Source organism: Vicugna pacos, chromosome 4 (assembly GCF_048564905.1).
Source record: "Vicugna pacos chromosome 4, VicPac4, whole genome shotgun sequence".
In the NCBI taxonomy this organism is placed as follows: domain Eukaryota; kingdom Metazoa; phylum Chordata; class Mammalia; order Artiodactyla; family Camelidae; genus Vicugna; species Vicugna pacos.
This window is the reverse complement of record NC_132990.1, coordinates 73,467,403-73,483,995: the sequence shown is the minus strand read 5'-3', so window position 1 is coordinate 73,483,995 and position 16,593 is coordinate 73,467,403. Positions and strand designations below refer to the sequence as shown.

Here is a 16,593-nt window from a genome sequence, read left to right as displayed (position 1 = left end):
GGAGAGGCGGCAGCTCTGACTGGTGCCATGACGGTAGATGCATCATGGGGGGAAAATTAAGGAGTCATTCAAATGCTCTTGGAAGCAGCCCAGGCGGGGAATGAAATCACAGTAAGAAAGCAGGAAAATTCAATTAAATTAGAGGGTTAGTTCACCTTCATTTTCCTGACGTCTCCCTTGCTTAAGGCAGTACATTCTCCTGTGCTAGAAACACTGGTCACTTCACAGAGCAAGCCAGGGAATAAACTGACTGCCCAGAGGAAATGATTTTACTGAGGGCTAATTTGCAACTTTAGTCACACGTCTGGTCCATTTTTTCGCTGTTGTATTTACCACCCAGGCCAAAACCTCTTCTTGTCTTAACATTAACAGAAAAAGTCAGTAAGTATACAAATAACTGACCTTTGCAGGGATCATTAGGGTCAGAAAAGTCCTATTATTCTAAACTCTAGTGAGAATGTATTTTCTGGATTATCTCTCAAGGGTCCAAAGCTTTTAACTTCATTAGTGGAGTAAGATAATACCTGAGTGAGGGACACAGGTCTTTATGGAGGCTCAGCTACAGAAAAGAAGACAGAGCCATTTCATAAAAAATAAACTTCATTCTCAGAGGACAAAGCCATGGTAGAGAGACTCTCTATCCAGCCTTTTACAAAGGGCAGAGCTGTAGAGTGTGGAACAGCTAAAAACCCGATTTCAGAAAGAACTTCCTGAACTAGAGGACGAAAGATAAGATGGTAATGATCAGAAGATGCTGTTTAGGAAAAGAAACTCGCAAATGGAAGGGAATAAAACAAAACAAAGGAAAATAAAAGTACAGGCCAGGGATCTGGGGTTCCAGCAGTCGTGTGGGTCAGAAGTGACTTGGGGAAAGCAGGAAGACTACATCCTCGAGGGCAGACGGGCACCAGAAGAACATTCGCTCTGGAAGCCTCAGGACACACTGCCTAAACCTCGGCCCCAAGTGACGCCTGGACCGGACCTGTGTGACCAACCGCGCAGCCCTTACTGGTTGTCGATCTGGTCCTGCCGCAGCGCGATGCTGCCCTGCTCCTCCAGGAGGTTCTCCCGGGAGGCGGACTGCGCGGGGTCCAGCTTCTTCACGTATGCAGCTGGCACAAAACCCTGACGATCGTTCACTTCCACTTTCCACCAGTCCTATGGGGAAATAAAGAGACTTGAAAGCTAATCCCTCCCCTGAGGAAGGGAGAATCCAAGGAGGCCTGGGCGCACAGGCACATGTGCACATGTGTTCAGACAGAAGAGGGCTCCAATCACATCAAGAGGATCCCACAACAGTGCCAAAGTCACCTGGGGTTTAAGGACTGAAATTTTGATCCCTTTGTGACCTGCCAAGTCTGGAGAGGGTCACGAGTGAAGCAGCGGCGACGCTGTCCTTCTCTCTACTTGGACCCAACCCTGCGTTAACACTGCAGCCCCGAGCCACACGATACGCAGTGCTTCACATCGCCTGCAGCTAGCAGCTGCTGCAGCGCCAGCACATAAAATACCCACCGTCGCGGGAATTCCTACTGCATGACGCTGCTCTTGGGTAAACCAGAGTCAGACCTGCAGGTTAGTTTAGGTTTAGAGTCAACAGAAAGCTATGAATCAGCTTTCCCCAAACTCTCACGAGTGGGGTAAACTGAGGGTGTGGGAATAAGGAGGTTCTTCACAATGGTGAGGACATCCTCCAGCCTAAGCCGTGTCTGGATTAGTCGGGTGACAGGTGGAGCATCATGGCCTCACTCCAAGGCCACTGTCCAACCAGAGTATGTCAAGGAAGAAAGGCTGATGAACCAGGCAGCATCCAACTGAGAACAGAGCCTACAGGGTAATGTTAGAGCCGTCCTCAACTGCCTGTTGTGGCTGCACAGTCTAGATAAAGAACCAGCACATACCAGTTAGAGAGGCAGACTTTGGCTCACAAGAGAAAATATTCCACTTGGAGGTGTTTAATAGTGAAAAAAGCTACCCTTGAGGGTGAGTTGCCACACTAGCTTTTAGATATTCCAGAAAAAGACTGTCATCTTCCTGATCACAGGCAAAACAGGATAAACCCATCTGAAGCAGGAGGTTGACTAGGAGACTCCAATATCTTTTCAAACTCTAAATCAGTGTCATCCAGCATAGACACCCTCGCAAGACACCCAGCCGAGCAGAACCAGCGGTGCTGACGGAAACCCACACACGGCCACGTCCTATCCTTGCCTTGTTGGTGCTGTTGAGTAAGGTAAGAATATCTCCTTTTTTCATGGTGACCTCCCGAGGGCTCTTCTCCTGGTAGTCATAGAGGGCCAAGACCAGCTCCTTTCCGGTCTCATCATCCATGGGGGCCACTTGTTGCTAAAAAATCCAAACGAAGGGCAAACATGGTTAAAGGATGTCCACGGTATGTGATCTAAACGCACGACATATTCCAACGGCAACAGCTGTATCAATTTCACCAAGCACACGTTTCGTGAGAGTTACTCTCTAAAGCTACTGATAAAAATCTGACTCAGGACGTTTAGCTGCCTGGTACCTTTAAGGTCACAAGAATGTCACCTACGACCATGACTCCTGTTGGCAGCGTCTGGGTCCCCCACCCCCACCACCCCACTGAACTCCCAGCTGCCTCACCCGGCACGACTGAGCTTGCTCCCGGAGAGCCTGAATGCTGCTGCCGTAGGCGCTGAGGTCCGACATCAAAGCTTCGTGTTTCTTCAGCAGAGCCTGAAACCGACGTTACACACAGAGACCCTGAGCAAGGAGCTGGAGCCCCCGTCCCCTGCTGCCACCGGCCTCTGAAATCTATTCACTCCCATGACAAGTCCATCACCCCTGGCTCTCTGCTCTGTCTCCCTTTCCAATAAACATTTAATTTGGAGGAAATACTGTGATTTCTATTATCTTTTCACCATGCTTTTACATACTGAATTATGGGACATAAAGAACAGTATCACCCGTGTCAGTGGATACACCATCCATCCTGAGAACTACACATTCCCAGTAAGTGGAAGTTGGCTGCACACTCTGCTCTCCCCCCAGGAATCCTCTTCCTCACCACTGCGGGTGAGTCCCCATTTCCCTACCACCATTTCCAAAAGTCCCATATAGTCACGTCAATACTCAGCTCTTTCCAGTTTCTGGGAAGACTGGCAAGAAAAGGGGTAGGCAGAGGGCTACACCTGGACCTTGATGAGTAGAACTTCATAGTTCCACTCAAAACAGATGGCTAACAAAGCGCTGTGTGCGTGAATGTGTGTGCGCACATGCGGACGGCAGAGAAGCAGCAAAGCAAGAGAGGGGAAATGTAACAGTTGGGGTGATGGGCCGTCTTCTCTCTCCCTCAGGTCTGACTGAATCTCCACAGTAAAAAGTGAAAAGAGATTCTGAGACACCCTGAAAAGCAGACAACCGTGAGGCTGCACCTCCCCAACCAGCCCCCAGCCCGAGCCCTCGCAGACTGCGGCGCGGCTCACCTCGGCGGAGTCCTCGTCCTTCCCATAGTCGGTGCTGCCCACGATGGGCTCCTTCTCCCGCATCCAGGACTCCGCCTCGTTGGCGTCGGCGAAGTACTGCTGGGCCTGCAGCGAGTCCTCCAGGTCCTGCCGCCGCTGTGATGCTTTGGATTTCAGCGCCTCCCACTTCTGGTTGAGCTCATTGAGCTTGGCCCTCACGTCCTCTGCAGCAAAATGGCCTGGGAGGCGGGCAGGGGAGGGGGACAAGGGACACGCTGACACGTGGCAGAAGGACAGGAAAGGTCTGCGTGCCCACAGCACTTCGACACTGCATCTTTCCCAGTTTTATGAGAGGCCCAGGTCCTGATCCTTTAGCAGATTTGCTAGGTTTTTGCCTCCTCAAACCATGATGTCTGTCTAGACTCTAAGAAGCAGACATCCCTAGGTGGCGTCAGTGATGTCATCATAAAGAAACAACAAAAACCCAGCATCCCTAGTTCTCGGCCACAGAGACTCACATGTGCAGGGTGCCATGTCGGGCTCCCCACACCTGACCCCATTTAACCCTCACTGTGGGAGCAGGTGTTGCTATCCCCACTTCAGAGGTAAGGAGTTCAGGTTCAGAGAGACTACAGGGTAGTCAAGGTCACAGCTGGGAGAGAGCGGGGACAGTCTTCAACCCCACAGCCAGCCTGACTACGCTCTCAACCTTCCCAGGAGGGAGCCGTGGGAATAAAAGCAAGCCACCATCCTGACACTCACTCACCTTCCTCCACCATGGCGTTCCCCTTCTGTGTAACTGCTTTGATGCGGGGTTCATGCCCAGCAATTTCTGCTTGAAGGGCTTGGTGTTTCTTTAGCAGATTCTGGACTCCAATCAGATCTTTGCCTGAAAGCAGAAACCACTGCCGAGTCACTAAGAGGAAAGTCAGCATAACTGTCACTCTTAGCTCCTTCCCCCACAGTTTAACTTAAACTTGACCTTGTTCATTCTGACACTGGTCCCCTTTATCCTGTAAGACTAGAGCCTCGACCCCCTTGATTCCTACATGACAGAGACAGGCTGACCTCTGTTGGTGGATGCAGCGATGGGTTCTTTCTCTCGAATCCATGTCTCCTCATCCTCAACATCACGGAAGAGCTGCTGTAAACGCAGAGAATCGGCCAGCTTCTGCTTCCGGGCAATCATGGGCTCTTTCAGGGCCTCATAGCGAGCCACGAGGGCTTCCTGCTTCTTCTTGATGTTTTCAGCATCAAAATGGCCAGCATCCTGGAACTGGCGAGCCTGAATGGTGATGCCATCAATTCGATCCTGTGAATGGAGAAGGACAGTCCTGAAAGCCTGGACCAGTGTTGGGCAACTATGTTATGGACGTTGCCAGGCTGACCTTGTTACTTCAGATGTGGTTGGGTCACATGCTGAGAATGTGGTTCTTTCCCCACACCTGAAAGTACTCTTTCTGCCATCGTTTCCCCCTCATTTTGCTCCCAGAAGGCTCAAGAAGGCAGTTTAATTAGAGCAAAAGCAAATGGTGCATGTACAGTTCTCTAAGCGCACTGACACACTTCATTGCTCTCCAAACCAGTCTGGCCTTGACTGACCTGCCATTCTCACTCCTACTGATTCTGCGCTCATGGGCCCAACGCCAGTCCCCATACCTGGTGTGCAGCCACGTCAGCCTCCAGCAGGGCGTGCTTCTTCTGGAGGTTCTGGACGTTGGTGAGGTCTTTGCCGTAGTCATCGGAGGCCAGGTGACCTTCCACCTCATACAGCCACAGTTCAATATCCTCGACGTTGCGATTAAACTGCTGCTGCTGGTTGGCCTCGCGGAGCTTTATTCCTAGTCAAGGAGGCGAGTTTGTTAACACTCTCCTCCTGTCAACACTGCCCTTAAACACGACATCTTAGTGAAAGACCACAGGTCAGGGCTTTGATTACGGCTTTCACTTGTATCATGAAGGTAAAGAAAAACTGCAACCCCCGCTCTACCTGCTCGATGCTGAACTGGAAGCTGTTTAAAAACCACACTAACCCCTGTGAGATGAGGGCTTGAGAACAGTTAGACGTCCCCGGCTCACAGACAACCTTTGAATTTTCAGTGACAAGGCCCAATTCCATGAGGGCGGGTGACAAACTCATTGCTTTCTCCCTCAGGCTGCCCCCGACCCCCGCTGGCACGCTCAGCCACATTCACCAAACCAGCAAAGCATTCAGAACCCGAGGCAGGCGACTCCTGCTCAGGAAACGCGCCCAAACGCCACGTCAGCCAGCTCGCCTTCCCTGGGTGGTGTGCGTCCCTAAACACGTCCCCGGGGAGGAAAATTTAATTCCCAGGACGTCCTGGCTGCAATCCCGCATGGCTTCTCTCACCTTTCAGCTCTGTGGCCTCTAGCAGTTTCTTCCACAGGCTGATGACTTCATCCATGCGGGCTGCCACCTCATCCTTGGCATAATGGTTGACGTCAATCAGCTTTTGCCCGGCTTTCTCCAGGGCATCAATGCGGCTCTGGTTTGCTGAGAGCTCAGCCTCAAAAGCCTGATGCTTCTGCACTTTTCCTTGTAGGTTGGAGGGGTCCTGCCAATAAAAGAAAGAAGGGGGTTCTACCTGGAACCTGAGGACATCAAGTTAGACTGTGTTACCTTCACATTTGTCTTTATAGGGGGATGTGTAAAACGGTCAGCTTCCATTAAATAGCATGTTTTTGGTAATTTCCGATTTCTTCCCTTAGCTACTACAATTTACTTGTGAGAGCTGCGTGCTTGGCTTACTACCCACGTACTACACGGCAACGCTAATGGGACATTACTTTATACGCTTCATCTGTGGCAGTTTTCATCTTCTCGTTGACCCAGCTCTTGAGCTCATCAGAATCGCGGAAAAACTGCTGCAAGTGGAAGGAGTCGGCCAGCTGGGCCCGGCGGTACATGGCTCTCTCGTGGAGGGCGTTGCGGCGGCTCAACAGCTAAAAGACAAGGCTCCCTGTGAATCTCCAGCTCTCAGTCCCCACCAGACCTTTGTTGGAAGGGATACCCCTGGGCAGAAAGAAGGCGCACGAAGAAGCCGGACACTTACCGCATCTCGGCGAGTGGCCACGTCCTCCATCGCATAGTGGTTGTTCTGAATGAGCTTGGTTGCAAATTCGTCTAATGCCTAGGGAGACGAATACGGGCTCTTCACTGGAGAGCCACTCTCCCATGGCTTGGCCCCCAGAAGAGAGCAAGCGCAGAACAGGGCATGAAACGCTCTAGACCTTAACACAGGTCAAGGTTTTCACTCTAAGGTTTGCTATGACACCTTTATCCCTTAACTGCTAAGTTTCTGCTCAGTGCTCCTGGTCAGACGGAACACTGACCCAGCTTCACTCAGGACTGGAGACACTAGCTGCAGCTGATGCCATGACCTGAGCTGACAGGGGTGAGACATTCCCAGTTCGAGGATCTGTGTTCAGTGGGGAAAATACCTCTTACACTAATTCTTAACTACTTTTAGTGAGAAGAAAATCTCAACGTGGAGGTTTTTATCAAGAAGATGTCAGGGGATAGAGGTACAGCTTAGTGGCAGAGCACATGCTTAGCATGCAAGAGGCCCTGGGTTCAATCCCCAGTACCTCCACTAAAAAAATATTTTAAAAAAATGATGATTTCATTCTAGAAGTTGCATTGTCTCCAACAAGGTGGTTGACTATCATTGTGAGATTCTAAGTACCCACAGGAATGCCTTTCACATGGATCAAATCAGTTTAGAAATCTTTAGAACAAGAAGGGACCTCCACTTTGAAGGCACAAGAAAGGATCTTACTGTAATCTTCTCCTCCTGGGCACTGAGGGACTTCTCAAAGTCCTCGTGCTTCTTGAGAAGCGCCTCCACGCTATCCAGGGAATCGCCCAAGTCTTCATTCAACAGGAATGCCTAGCAAGAGGAAACAAAGTGATGAGATAACGTCCAACTCCTTTCACCTTGTAAGGCTGCAAAAGCAAAGGCCAAAATACAAAAAGAAGGAAAGAGATTCTATGGCTATTAAATTTCCAGATCTCATCTGGAAAGCCTAAAGTCCTTAAAATCACTTGAAGCTAATCCACAAAAGCACGAAATCCCTGTTCCACATTCTCCTGAACTTTCTTTCAATAGCTCTTATTGGTTCCATTAGATTTAGACTATGCATAGTGCTATGTTTTTTGTTTTTTTCATAGTGCTATGTTTTAAGGGGGAAAAAATCTTCTCTAACAAAAAACAACTTTACACCATCACACTCATCTGAAACCTGGGGCCTTTTCTGAGGGCCTTCCACTCTGAGCAGCAGGGAAAACGCTGGCAGAGCCGATGGAAGCTGGCAGCCCCTCCCCACCTGATGCAGTACTGATTTCCCACACAGAGCAAGCTAACTGAGAAGGAGACAAGACAGAGACAGACAAAGGACTTCTTTTCTCCCAGCAGCGGCCAGGTTTCCGCTCACAAATCACCTCCTGTTTGCTCATCCAGTTGTCTACTTGCTCGGTGTCGCGGTAGAAGAGCTGCAGGTCCATGCACTGCTCGTACTGCTGCCGCCGCAGCTCCCACAGCTCCAGCAGCGCGGCCCGCTCCTCCGAGAGGACGGTCAGCTTGGAGGGGAGGGGGCAGAGGGGCAGAGGAAACGTCAGTCCTAACGGCTGCCCTGGAATTTCTAAGCCTCGTGCTAATCTTCAGGCCTTTGTGCTGATTTGCGAAAGGGGAAGGATAACATTCCGTGTGTGTGTCAGCCAAGTCACAAGAAATCACAAATCCTGAGCAGCCTGCACGGTCATGCTGAACACGCGAGGGGTGGCCCTGTTCGAATGAGCCTAGAGTTAATTTGCTGCCACATTATCACAAATGGCGTCAGGTAAAAATGGCAAGTAAAGGTAAATAAAGCCCCAGGGAGATCAAAACGGGCATCTGTCAAAGTGAGGCAGCAGGAGCCGAGTAGGGGCTCTTAGCTGAGAGATGTCCACTGAGTGGGAACCCCACAGAATATGCTGACTAGATTCATGAATGCCCTGTACATAATTTTTAGGCTCCTAAGTTAATGACAATAAAGCATGTCTTTGACGAATCTCTTCTTGGTTTATATTTTATTAAAAATACGTATGATTATCTAATGTTCTTCAGGCATCTTTATAAAGATACTTTGAAATTCTGGAATTATATACACCCATACATATAATTCAATAAAAATTTGTTTCCTCCTAGCTCCAACTCATGAAGGACTCAATTCCCTGCAATGTCCCCTTTAAGTAGAAAAGGTGTCACATATGTCCCAAATAAAGGAAACTTTCTCTCTCTGATCGATCATCGGGCATCTGCTTTTGAAATCTCTGGAGTTGCTGCTCCTTAGCTTCCAGGCGGGACCTCTTGTGTAATTTCTCTCACACCATGGTGAATGCAGTGTCTGGATATTTAGATGGATAACAGTTTTCAGAGACTTTCAGTAAAAGAACTTTTTTTCCTCTCCTACCTTCTCCTTCACTTCATCTGAGGCATAATGACCAGCAGCAAGCAGGGCCTGTCCAGATTCATCTGCAGATTTAAAGCTATCTTCATGAGCATCGATTTCACCCTATGTGGGAAAAAAAAAATGACAATTTATGCCCTGCATATTGTAAAAGAAGAGTAAGTTGCTGAATTTCAAACAATCATTACAAATCAGGATATCACATCAAGAATGAGGAAGAACCCAAAGGCCAGGCTTCCAAATATCAGCCTAGGTCATCCAACATGAGTGCATCACTACAAAGTCTTTTTCCCACCGGCTTTTCAAGGCACCTGTCAAACTGTCAGGTTTCCGTACAACCACAGGTCTGACTCTCAGCCTTCTGTTCCACTGGCCTATTTCAAGTTTTCTTTGAGTCACATGGATTTGTTCACGATTTTATAAAACCTGGTAGGGTGACTCCCTCCCCTGACCCTCATCGTGCTTCATAACTATCTCAGCTATTTTTGATTTTTTTTCTTCCAAATCAATTTCAACATCAGCTTGTCTCATTACAAAAACAAAGACCTTCTGGGCTTTTGCCTGGAATCACGCTGAACTAGTACAAACCTTGGGGAGAATTCATACCTTTACAAGAGATCATTCCATCCATGCCTGAGGTAAGACATTCCCTTTAATTCAGTTTTTCTTAGTCTTTTATTGAAGCTTTATTACTTTCTCCACAAATGTCTTACACAACTTTTGTTAAATTTATTTCCCAGTACCTCATATCTTCTGATGTGATTTTAAGTAGTATTTTTAAAAATTATGTTTCTAACTCTTTCTGGTGCAGAAGGACATATCTAACTTTTGGATATTGATTTTTTTTTTTTTTAAGTCTAGCATCTCTCAGTAGGCTTATAATAGTAATTTTAAAAGTCCCTTTTTAACAGTGTTTTCCAAAATTACTTAGCCATAGAAAACCCCCCTTTCTTCTTAAGGTAAAACCTATTCAGATCTCACAAAACTAGTTTTCCAGGGACACACTTCCGGAAAATATCAGAGTAAGAAATTTAAATTTACTCAAACCAACTATGAAATTCAGCATTTAAAACAAAGACATTGTTTAAGGTGGCATGGGATGGATGTGCAAAAGAGCAGCATCTCCACCTGGCCAGAGCTTGGCCCTCTGCTATCCTGACATTTAACTCACTTCACCATCTAATAGAAGCAGGAATAGCAAGTCTCCAAAGGCAAAAGCAGCAACAATCCCTATGGTGAGAGCCACCTGTGAGCCAAGTCTCAATCACTCCCAACTGTAAGTGACAGTGATGCCATGATGCATTGTAAGCCAGTGGCTTTACCTCCGGAAGAGCGTGGAGACCGTACCTTGTGCTCCTGATGTCTGTCCAGCAGGGCTTCAGCCCCAGCCACATCGTTGGCAAGTTCATCGGCGCTAATGAGGGCTTTCATCTCAGTGACCCAGCTGGTGAGGTCACGGAAGTCTGCAAGGAAGCGCTGAAGCCTGGGAAAACCAAAGACAGATCAGCAGAGGTCGCCAATGGATGGAAATGCTGCCCTGAAGCTCTGAATTCTACATCCTCAAAAGTCTAACAAACCATACAAACTGCAGCCCTGGGAAATATGGGACCCTTTCCGTCCTGACTATAAAGGAAAGCAAAAGAAGGCTGAAGTCAATCCTGTAAAATTTAGGGTCCATCTATCACTGTAATTCCCAAGTCTGTCTCTTATTTTCAATTTCCTTGTCATTCCCAAGTAAAACCCCTAGTTACTAGTTAGAAGTATTCTTTCTCTCTCAACCCTTGTTTTACTCAATTTTAACAGGATATTTCACATGATGCTCAGATTGCTAAAGAGATATTTCCGTTTCTTTTGGTCATAACGCAGTGATGTAAAATGGAAAAAAGACATTTATAAAGTTATAAATACTACGTGGGTACACACAAACACTACAAAGTTGCCAGTCTTCAAAGATAGGTAAGAAAAATCACCTGCATTTTCTTACTACGGCACACAGGTTTCTCAATATAGAGAACTGACCCTGAACTCTGCCTTCCTCTCATCTCTAAAACAAAAGCCCGACGGTGCAGGTTGTGGGGCCTGGAAGATCATCTCCACCTGTATGAATCGTTGAGACGGCCGTGTCTCTCCGCGGCCAGAGTGCGGATCTGCTCCCAGTTGGCGATCAGCTCCTCTCGCTTCACTTGGATCTGAGAGGCGCTCAGGGGGTGGGACTGCTGCAGGCGGTCAGCCTCGGCGCACAGGGCCTTCACCTGGAGACACACTCCGTCAGAGCTGCTCTCCTGACCCCTGCCAACTTATTCACAGAATCAGCTACCTTCAAAACCCACCTTGTCCTCTAACGCAGCAAGATCTCTCTCCAAACCCTCATGTTTCCGGAGCAGAGCCTGAACGCTTGCCAGGTCTCGGCCAAAATCATCAGAGGCCATTAACTGTTCCTTTTCCTTAATCCAGCTGATGGTCTCATCCACGTCCCTAGGGAATAGGTTAATCCACCATTATGATGACCATCCAGAACTGGGACCGCCACACAGAGCCAAGATCCTGTAAGCTCTGCCATCTTCTCAGACACGCTCTCCGTCATACCAAGCCCCTCCGGGTAGACTCCACTCCCGAAACCCCTTGGCTTGGTACCTGTTGAAGCGCTGAACCTCAGCTGCCCCAAACAGCTTTCCCTGTCTCTGAAGGGCCAATCCCTTCAGCCGCTGCCAGGCTGCGTTCACTTCATCCTGCTTTGTCTTGATCAGCTCCTCCTCAGGGTGCTGCTCCTGAACAAGGAAGAGCAGAGAGACTGTCCTTGGTCCATCACCTCTGCCCTCCAACTGGTCACCTGGCGCTGGCTCCATGACGTGTCTGCTTCAGCAAACCTTCACTGTTCTAAAGAAATACTAGCTTGTTGTGTGTAATGAAGCGAAGCTCATTCAAAAAGAGCCTCTATTTTTTGTAATGTAAGAAGGGCAGAGCTGTTCTCTAACCCCCAGAGCAGTTATGTGCATCGGTACCAAACCCCCCGTGTTAACACACTTTCGCTGCCCTTGTGGCAGCTTCATCAACACACCTCTCGGCCCCAGCTCCTCCAGAGTGTTATTTCAAACATCACACGAGGCAGTTAAGCACTCCTGCCCCCCCACACACACGGCTTTTAGGGTCTGTTCCTAACTTCAGACTGGAGATATTCCTTCCCCATCAACTACATTTCATTTCGTTTAAATAAAAGTAACACACAGACCTTCAGGGTTGTGGGATGCACCTGTGAGAGCCCAGGCTTGCCATGCCCAGTCTCCTCGGCACAACCCAGGACGGCCCAGGTTTCTGAGCAGCTCATCGTCACTGGGAAGGGTGGGGTTACATCTAAGGAACGCTGGCTCTTCTTTCCCTTCATCACTGATTTGAAAGGGAACAAGAACCAGCCCAGGAAGATCCACATATTTAAACTGTGTACCCCCAAATCAAGTTTCTCCTGAAGCCAAAACCCCCTAGCTCCTCCTACTCGAGGTCTCCGGAGCACTGGGACCCCTGCAGCAGAAGGTGAGGATAAAGCAGCCACTGCAGGACTGCATGAGCGCGCGGGCCAAGGGGAGGGCGGCCCCACCTCCCTCTTAATGGCCCCAGGGCCACCAGTGGAAAGCCTTTCATCACAGGCTCCCCAGGCCCCCGAGAGCCCAGGGAAATGTCGACTCAAAAAGGACGGGAGGAAAAATCAGGCATTGATGGACATCTGCCAACCCTAAGACGCTCTCACCACCACACCCTTTTCTGAGAAACCCCGACACCCAGCTTCAGCAGCCCAATGAAAGCTCACCAAGCCCCACCTGAAGGTGGGTGGAGGAAACAGATCAAATGAACTCTGTCCTTCCTGCCCATGGCCATAAGCTAAAAAGCATTTTCTAATTTAGGAGTGATCAGTATAGCTGCCTTACTCAGATCTAAACAGAACTCTTAGATACGCTTTATCAAAACTCATTGAGAAATCAGGGACCTGATCATCAAAATTTTTCTTCTGAAAACACTAGGAAGTTAACAATGATGCTGTGAGGGGCACAGAGCACTTTCTTCTTTACCTGAATGAGCTTGGCGGCAAACTGGTTCACTTCGTTGACTCGCTCTTCGTGGGCGGCCATATCTGTTTGAAATTCTTCAAATTTCTTCTGTAAAACCTCCACATGCTCCAGGTCCTGGCCCAGCTCCTCAGAAGTCACAATTGCTTCCTATTCAGGGACCACAACAGAGCCAGAGTCACCGAGAAACACTTGGTAACAAAGGCTCCCAGAAACTCATCACACTGTGGGCAGTGGCAGGGGCCACAGCAGCTTTAGCAGACACGGTTTTCTGTGTGTTCCTCTCCCAGGTATGGGGTTGAGCCCATGGCACTTCTGGCCCGGAGGCTCCAACTTTCAGAATTACAGAGGGGAACACGGCCAGAGAGCAGCCAGAGATGCGGCTATCCCACCACCCTCACGCCTTTGCTTAAACTGGCTGCACCTGCTGCTCACGCCCTCTTGGCTAGAGACGTGGAGGAGGCTCTTTCCTTTCAGTAAGGCCCGCTGAGCACACCTGCCCTCCCCAGCGTACCTTATCATTGATCCAGTCCATCACGTCCTCACATTCTCGTAAGTACTGCACCAACTTCTGGGCCTGCAGCAGCTTGACTCCTTTCTCCCGCATCTTCTCCAGAAGTAACTCCCACTGGCGGTGCAGCTCCATCAAACGAGTCTGGAGGTTAAAGAGCCCCATCCTACAGGTTACAATCATTTCTGCCGGATCTGGTTCCTCCAAGGAGTTCTAACAAGTCAGAAACCTCACAGAGCTCTGAACAAGTCTTTTTAAAACGAATCCCTACTCTGAGGGGAAACTGTAAATTTAACTGAGAAGAGGAAAATGCATATACTACACAGAGGATTGGTAGGTCTTAAAGTAAGTGACCTTTCGTGGGTAGATGTCTTCTAGTTTACTCCAATGGAATTTATGACTATTTTCTAATTTTCAATTATTATTGATATCATATTACTTGTCAGCATTTACATAATGTTTTTAGTTATTATTAATTATTAAATTAGTAAAGTGGGATTCCTAGGTCAGAAAACTATTGGGGAAGGAAAGATGAGGAATTAACATGAAACCACAGCAGAAATCACCAGAGGATGTATCCTGAATTCATGGAGGTGAAGGGAAAAAAACAACACAAGCAGTCCTGCAGGAGGACCGTAACTATAAAGAAGTAATTATAAGGTACCAAGTAAATAGGAAAAACTTGGTATAAAGGTTAAAAAAAAAAGGGGTCCTGAAGCAAAATCAGCTATCAAAGAAATTCTTGGCAGAACTTTTGGGGCTTCCATGACAAGACACAGTTCGTGGTACATCTCAAGTGAGGTTTATAATCAAACTTCACCCAGGTGACGGCCGCAGGCCCAAACATAGTCACTTCCCAGCATTTTGGGTTCTCAAAGCACCATCCTAGTAAGGACTTGTCAATAACTGGGGGTAACTGTCATCAATTCAAGCTTCGGCAATGGCATTCTGGCATTCTAACCAAATCTCAATGTTGATTGTGTCTACCCAAGATACTGGGAGTTTCTGTGTAACACTGAGAGAGGTAAGTCACACAAACACAAACACTCCCAGAAGAGACGTCTGGGATCCACCCATTGTTGAGATGCCACTCCCAGCAAACTAAAAACTTGAAAGTCACAGGATAGTCAACATGGGTGGATTCTCTGAGAAACAGGTGAGGATGGTTCATTTGAAAGGAGGAAGTAGTCAGGGAAAATAAATTCTCACACAGTTCACTTCCACCAGTACAATCACTTCCATCACTGATGGCTAAAGCTGGAGTCCACCACTGAGAAGGAAGTGAAAGGCATTCCAAGGCAAAGGGGAAAAGGCAACCAATGGCAAGTCAGTACTCCACCTACTCGGATGTGGGAGCCAATGTGGGTGGCGGTGACTATGGGGCGCCACGCCGTCCGGTACGGTGTGAAAGTCTAAACCAGTGACAGACAGGTTATCCAGGACACACAAACAGTCCTCCCACCCCACCCAGCTTCCTCTGTGTGAATGCTGCCTGCCAAACTACGCTACTGAGTTACCGGGCCAGATAAATTACCAGGCCAGGATGACCGTGGGACCTGTGAGCACAAAAGTGGAGATTAAATTAGAGTCCTCTGCTCAAGTTAAAATGGGGCCACAGAGGGGTCAGGAAAAACCCCACCTGCGAGTCAGCCGTCAGCTACTCACAAATTTCATTTCCACGCCCTCAATGAAGAATCAGGGCAAGGCCTGTTCTAGCACCGGAACAACTTTCCTACTCCTGGGATGTCTCAGCTCGTCAGTACTGCAGGTTCGACAGAGTCCAGTTTCACAAGCTCACTACTGTCTGGGAGTGTGGGGAGCGGGGAGGCAGGTGCCTACGACACACGCTGAGAGCTGACAGGGTGGAGGAGAACTCCTGGCTGACTCGGGTGATTTCTCAACAGGGGCCTGAGCAAGCAGCTTTCAGGGAAGCAGCTGGGGGGGGATTAAGGAAGCTGATAGGAATAAAAAACGAGTGGGAAAAAGAAAGCAAAGAGTTGTGGCTGGAGAAAGAAAGGAGGAGACTGAAATGCTGGTTCTGACACCCACCGGCTGGGGGAATCTGGACAAGTAACTCAAACTTCTCTGAGCCTGTTTCTACCCTGCTATACTGTGGCTACCCTGCCAGCTTCTTGTGAAGATCAGAGATAACATATGCAAAAGTCCTAGCTAAGTGTCTGCACATAAATAGCTACTAACAGCTTCTCAACAAATGGCAGCTAACAGTGCTTTTAAATGTTGTTTTAATAAGACCTCTAAACAGGGAGAGGGGACTGACTAACACACCTGAATGAAGTGAGCTTTGGGTCTCCTTCCCCCAGATTAATGACTAAAGCCAAACACTTGATCCGTTTCTCATGTTCCCCATCTGTAACTGGTTATACGAGTACAGAGCAGCCCCATTCACTCTGGCTGATTTACAATTAGGACTGTACACAAATTAGTGGGGAAATGGGCAGATATGTATTTGTATTTAATTGTAGAGACATAGTACATTGCCCAAATGGGTTGAATGAAATAGTCATATGGCATTCAGAATTTAATTTTATTTCCTGTTTACAATCATTACTAGTAATAGTTTATTATTAATAATAAGCTTAGGGCTAACTGCAAGACTTCAATGTAAGACTGCAGCATATATTAGAGCAAAAGAGAGACAAGTGTCTACTGCTGAAAACCACTAGACCAGATCCTAAGGCAATGAAACCCCCACTGTGTGTTTCAGGGAACAGGGAGGATGAAACATTTCTAGCTGGGGCTTCAAATGTGGCCTACATCTCAATCTTTAGGACTGTCTTGACAGGTCAAGGACTGAAAAGGCTGGTCCTTCAATGGAACATGACTTTGGGTGATAAAGAACAAAACACAAAGACAGGTAAGAGCATTCAGTCATGAGAAACTAAGCGTGCAGACCTTATTCTAAAGAGGCTTGTTTTCCCTAATACCTTGGTATTGGAAATGTTAAACAAACAGAGAAAGACCAATTATTGCCCCAACCCCAATGAATGGTACAAAACAAGCCAGACCAAAGAGCCTGGTCACCAACCAACACGTGCCACAAGTCATTCCTTACAGCTGGTCCTTTAAGTGGCTTGTTGACCAGACCTCGGCA

At 48.0% G+C, this 16,593-nt stretch overlaps 1 protein-coding gene across 5 annotated transcripts in view; it reads right to left on the bottom strand.

Annotated features, from left to right (window-relative positions):
* Nucleotides 1–16,593, bottom strand: part of SPTAN1 (spectrin alpha, non-erythrocytic 1) — a 57,923-nt gene that overhangs the window by 29,400 nt on the left and 11,930 nt on the right. For all 5 annotated transcript variants that reach the window (XM_072960222.1, XM_072960224.1, XM_072960223.1 and 2 more), the window contains exons 4-22: nt 13,485–13,625; nt 12,974–13,120; nt 11,547–11,680; nt 11,243–11,387; nt 11,010–11,164; nt 10,260–10,395; nt 8,916–9,017; nt 7,906–8,043; nt 7,244–7,354; nt 6,518–6,595; nt 6,252–6,407; nt 5,815–6,019; nt 5,103–5,284; nt 4,512–4,755; nt 4,210–4,332; nt 3,465–3,682; nt 2,623–2,715; nt 2,212–2,346; nt 1,010–1,158 (exon numbers count right to left, since the gene is read on the bottom strand). In XM_072960222.1, the coding sequence (XP_072816323.1) occupies nt 1,010–1,158; nt 2,212–2,346; nt 2,623–2,715; nt 3,465–3,682; nt 4,210–4,332; nt 4,512–4,755; nt 5,103–5,284; nt 5,815–6,019; nt 6,252–6,407; nt 6,518–6,595; nt 7,244–7,354; nt 7,906–8,043; nt 8,916–9,017; nt 10,260–10,395; nt 11,010–11,164; nt 11,243–11,387; nt 11,547–11,680; nt 12,974–13,120; nt 13,485–13,625 (2,792 nt within the window). The remainder of the gene's footprint in view (nt 1–1,009; nt 1,159–2,211; nt 2,347–2,622; nt 2,716–3,464; nt 3,683–4,209; nt 4,333–4,511; nt 4,756–5,102; nt 5,285–5,814; nt 6,020–6,251; nt 6,408–6,517; nt 6,596–7,243; nt 7,355–7,905; nt 8,044–8,915; nt 9,018–10,259; nt 10,396–11,009; nt 11,165–11,242; nt 11,388–11,546; nt 11,681–12,973; nt 13,121–13,484; nt 13,626–16,593) is intronic.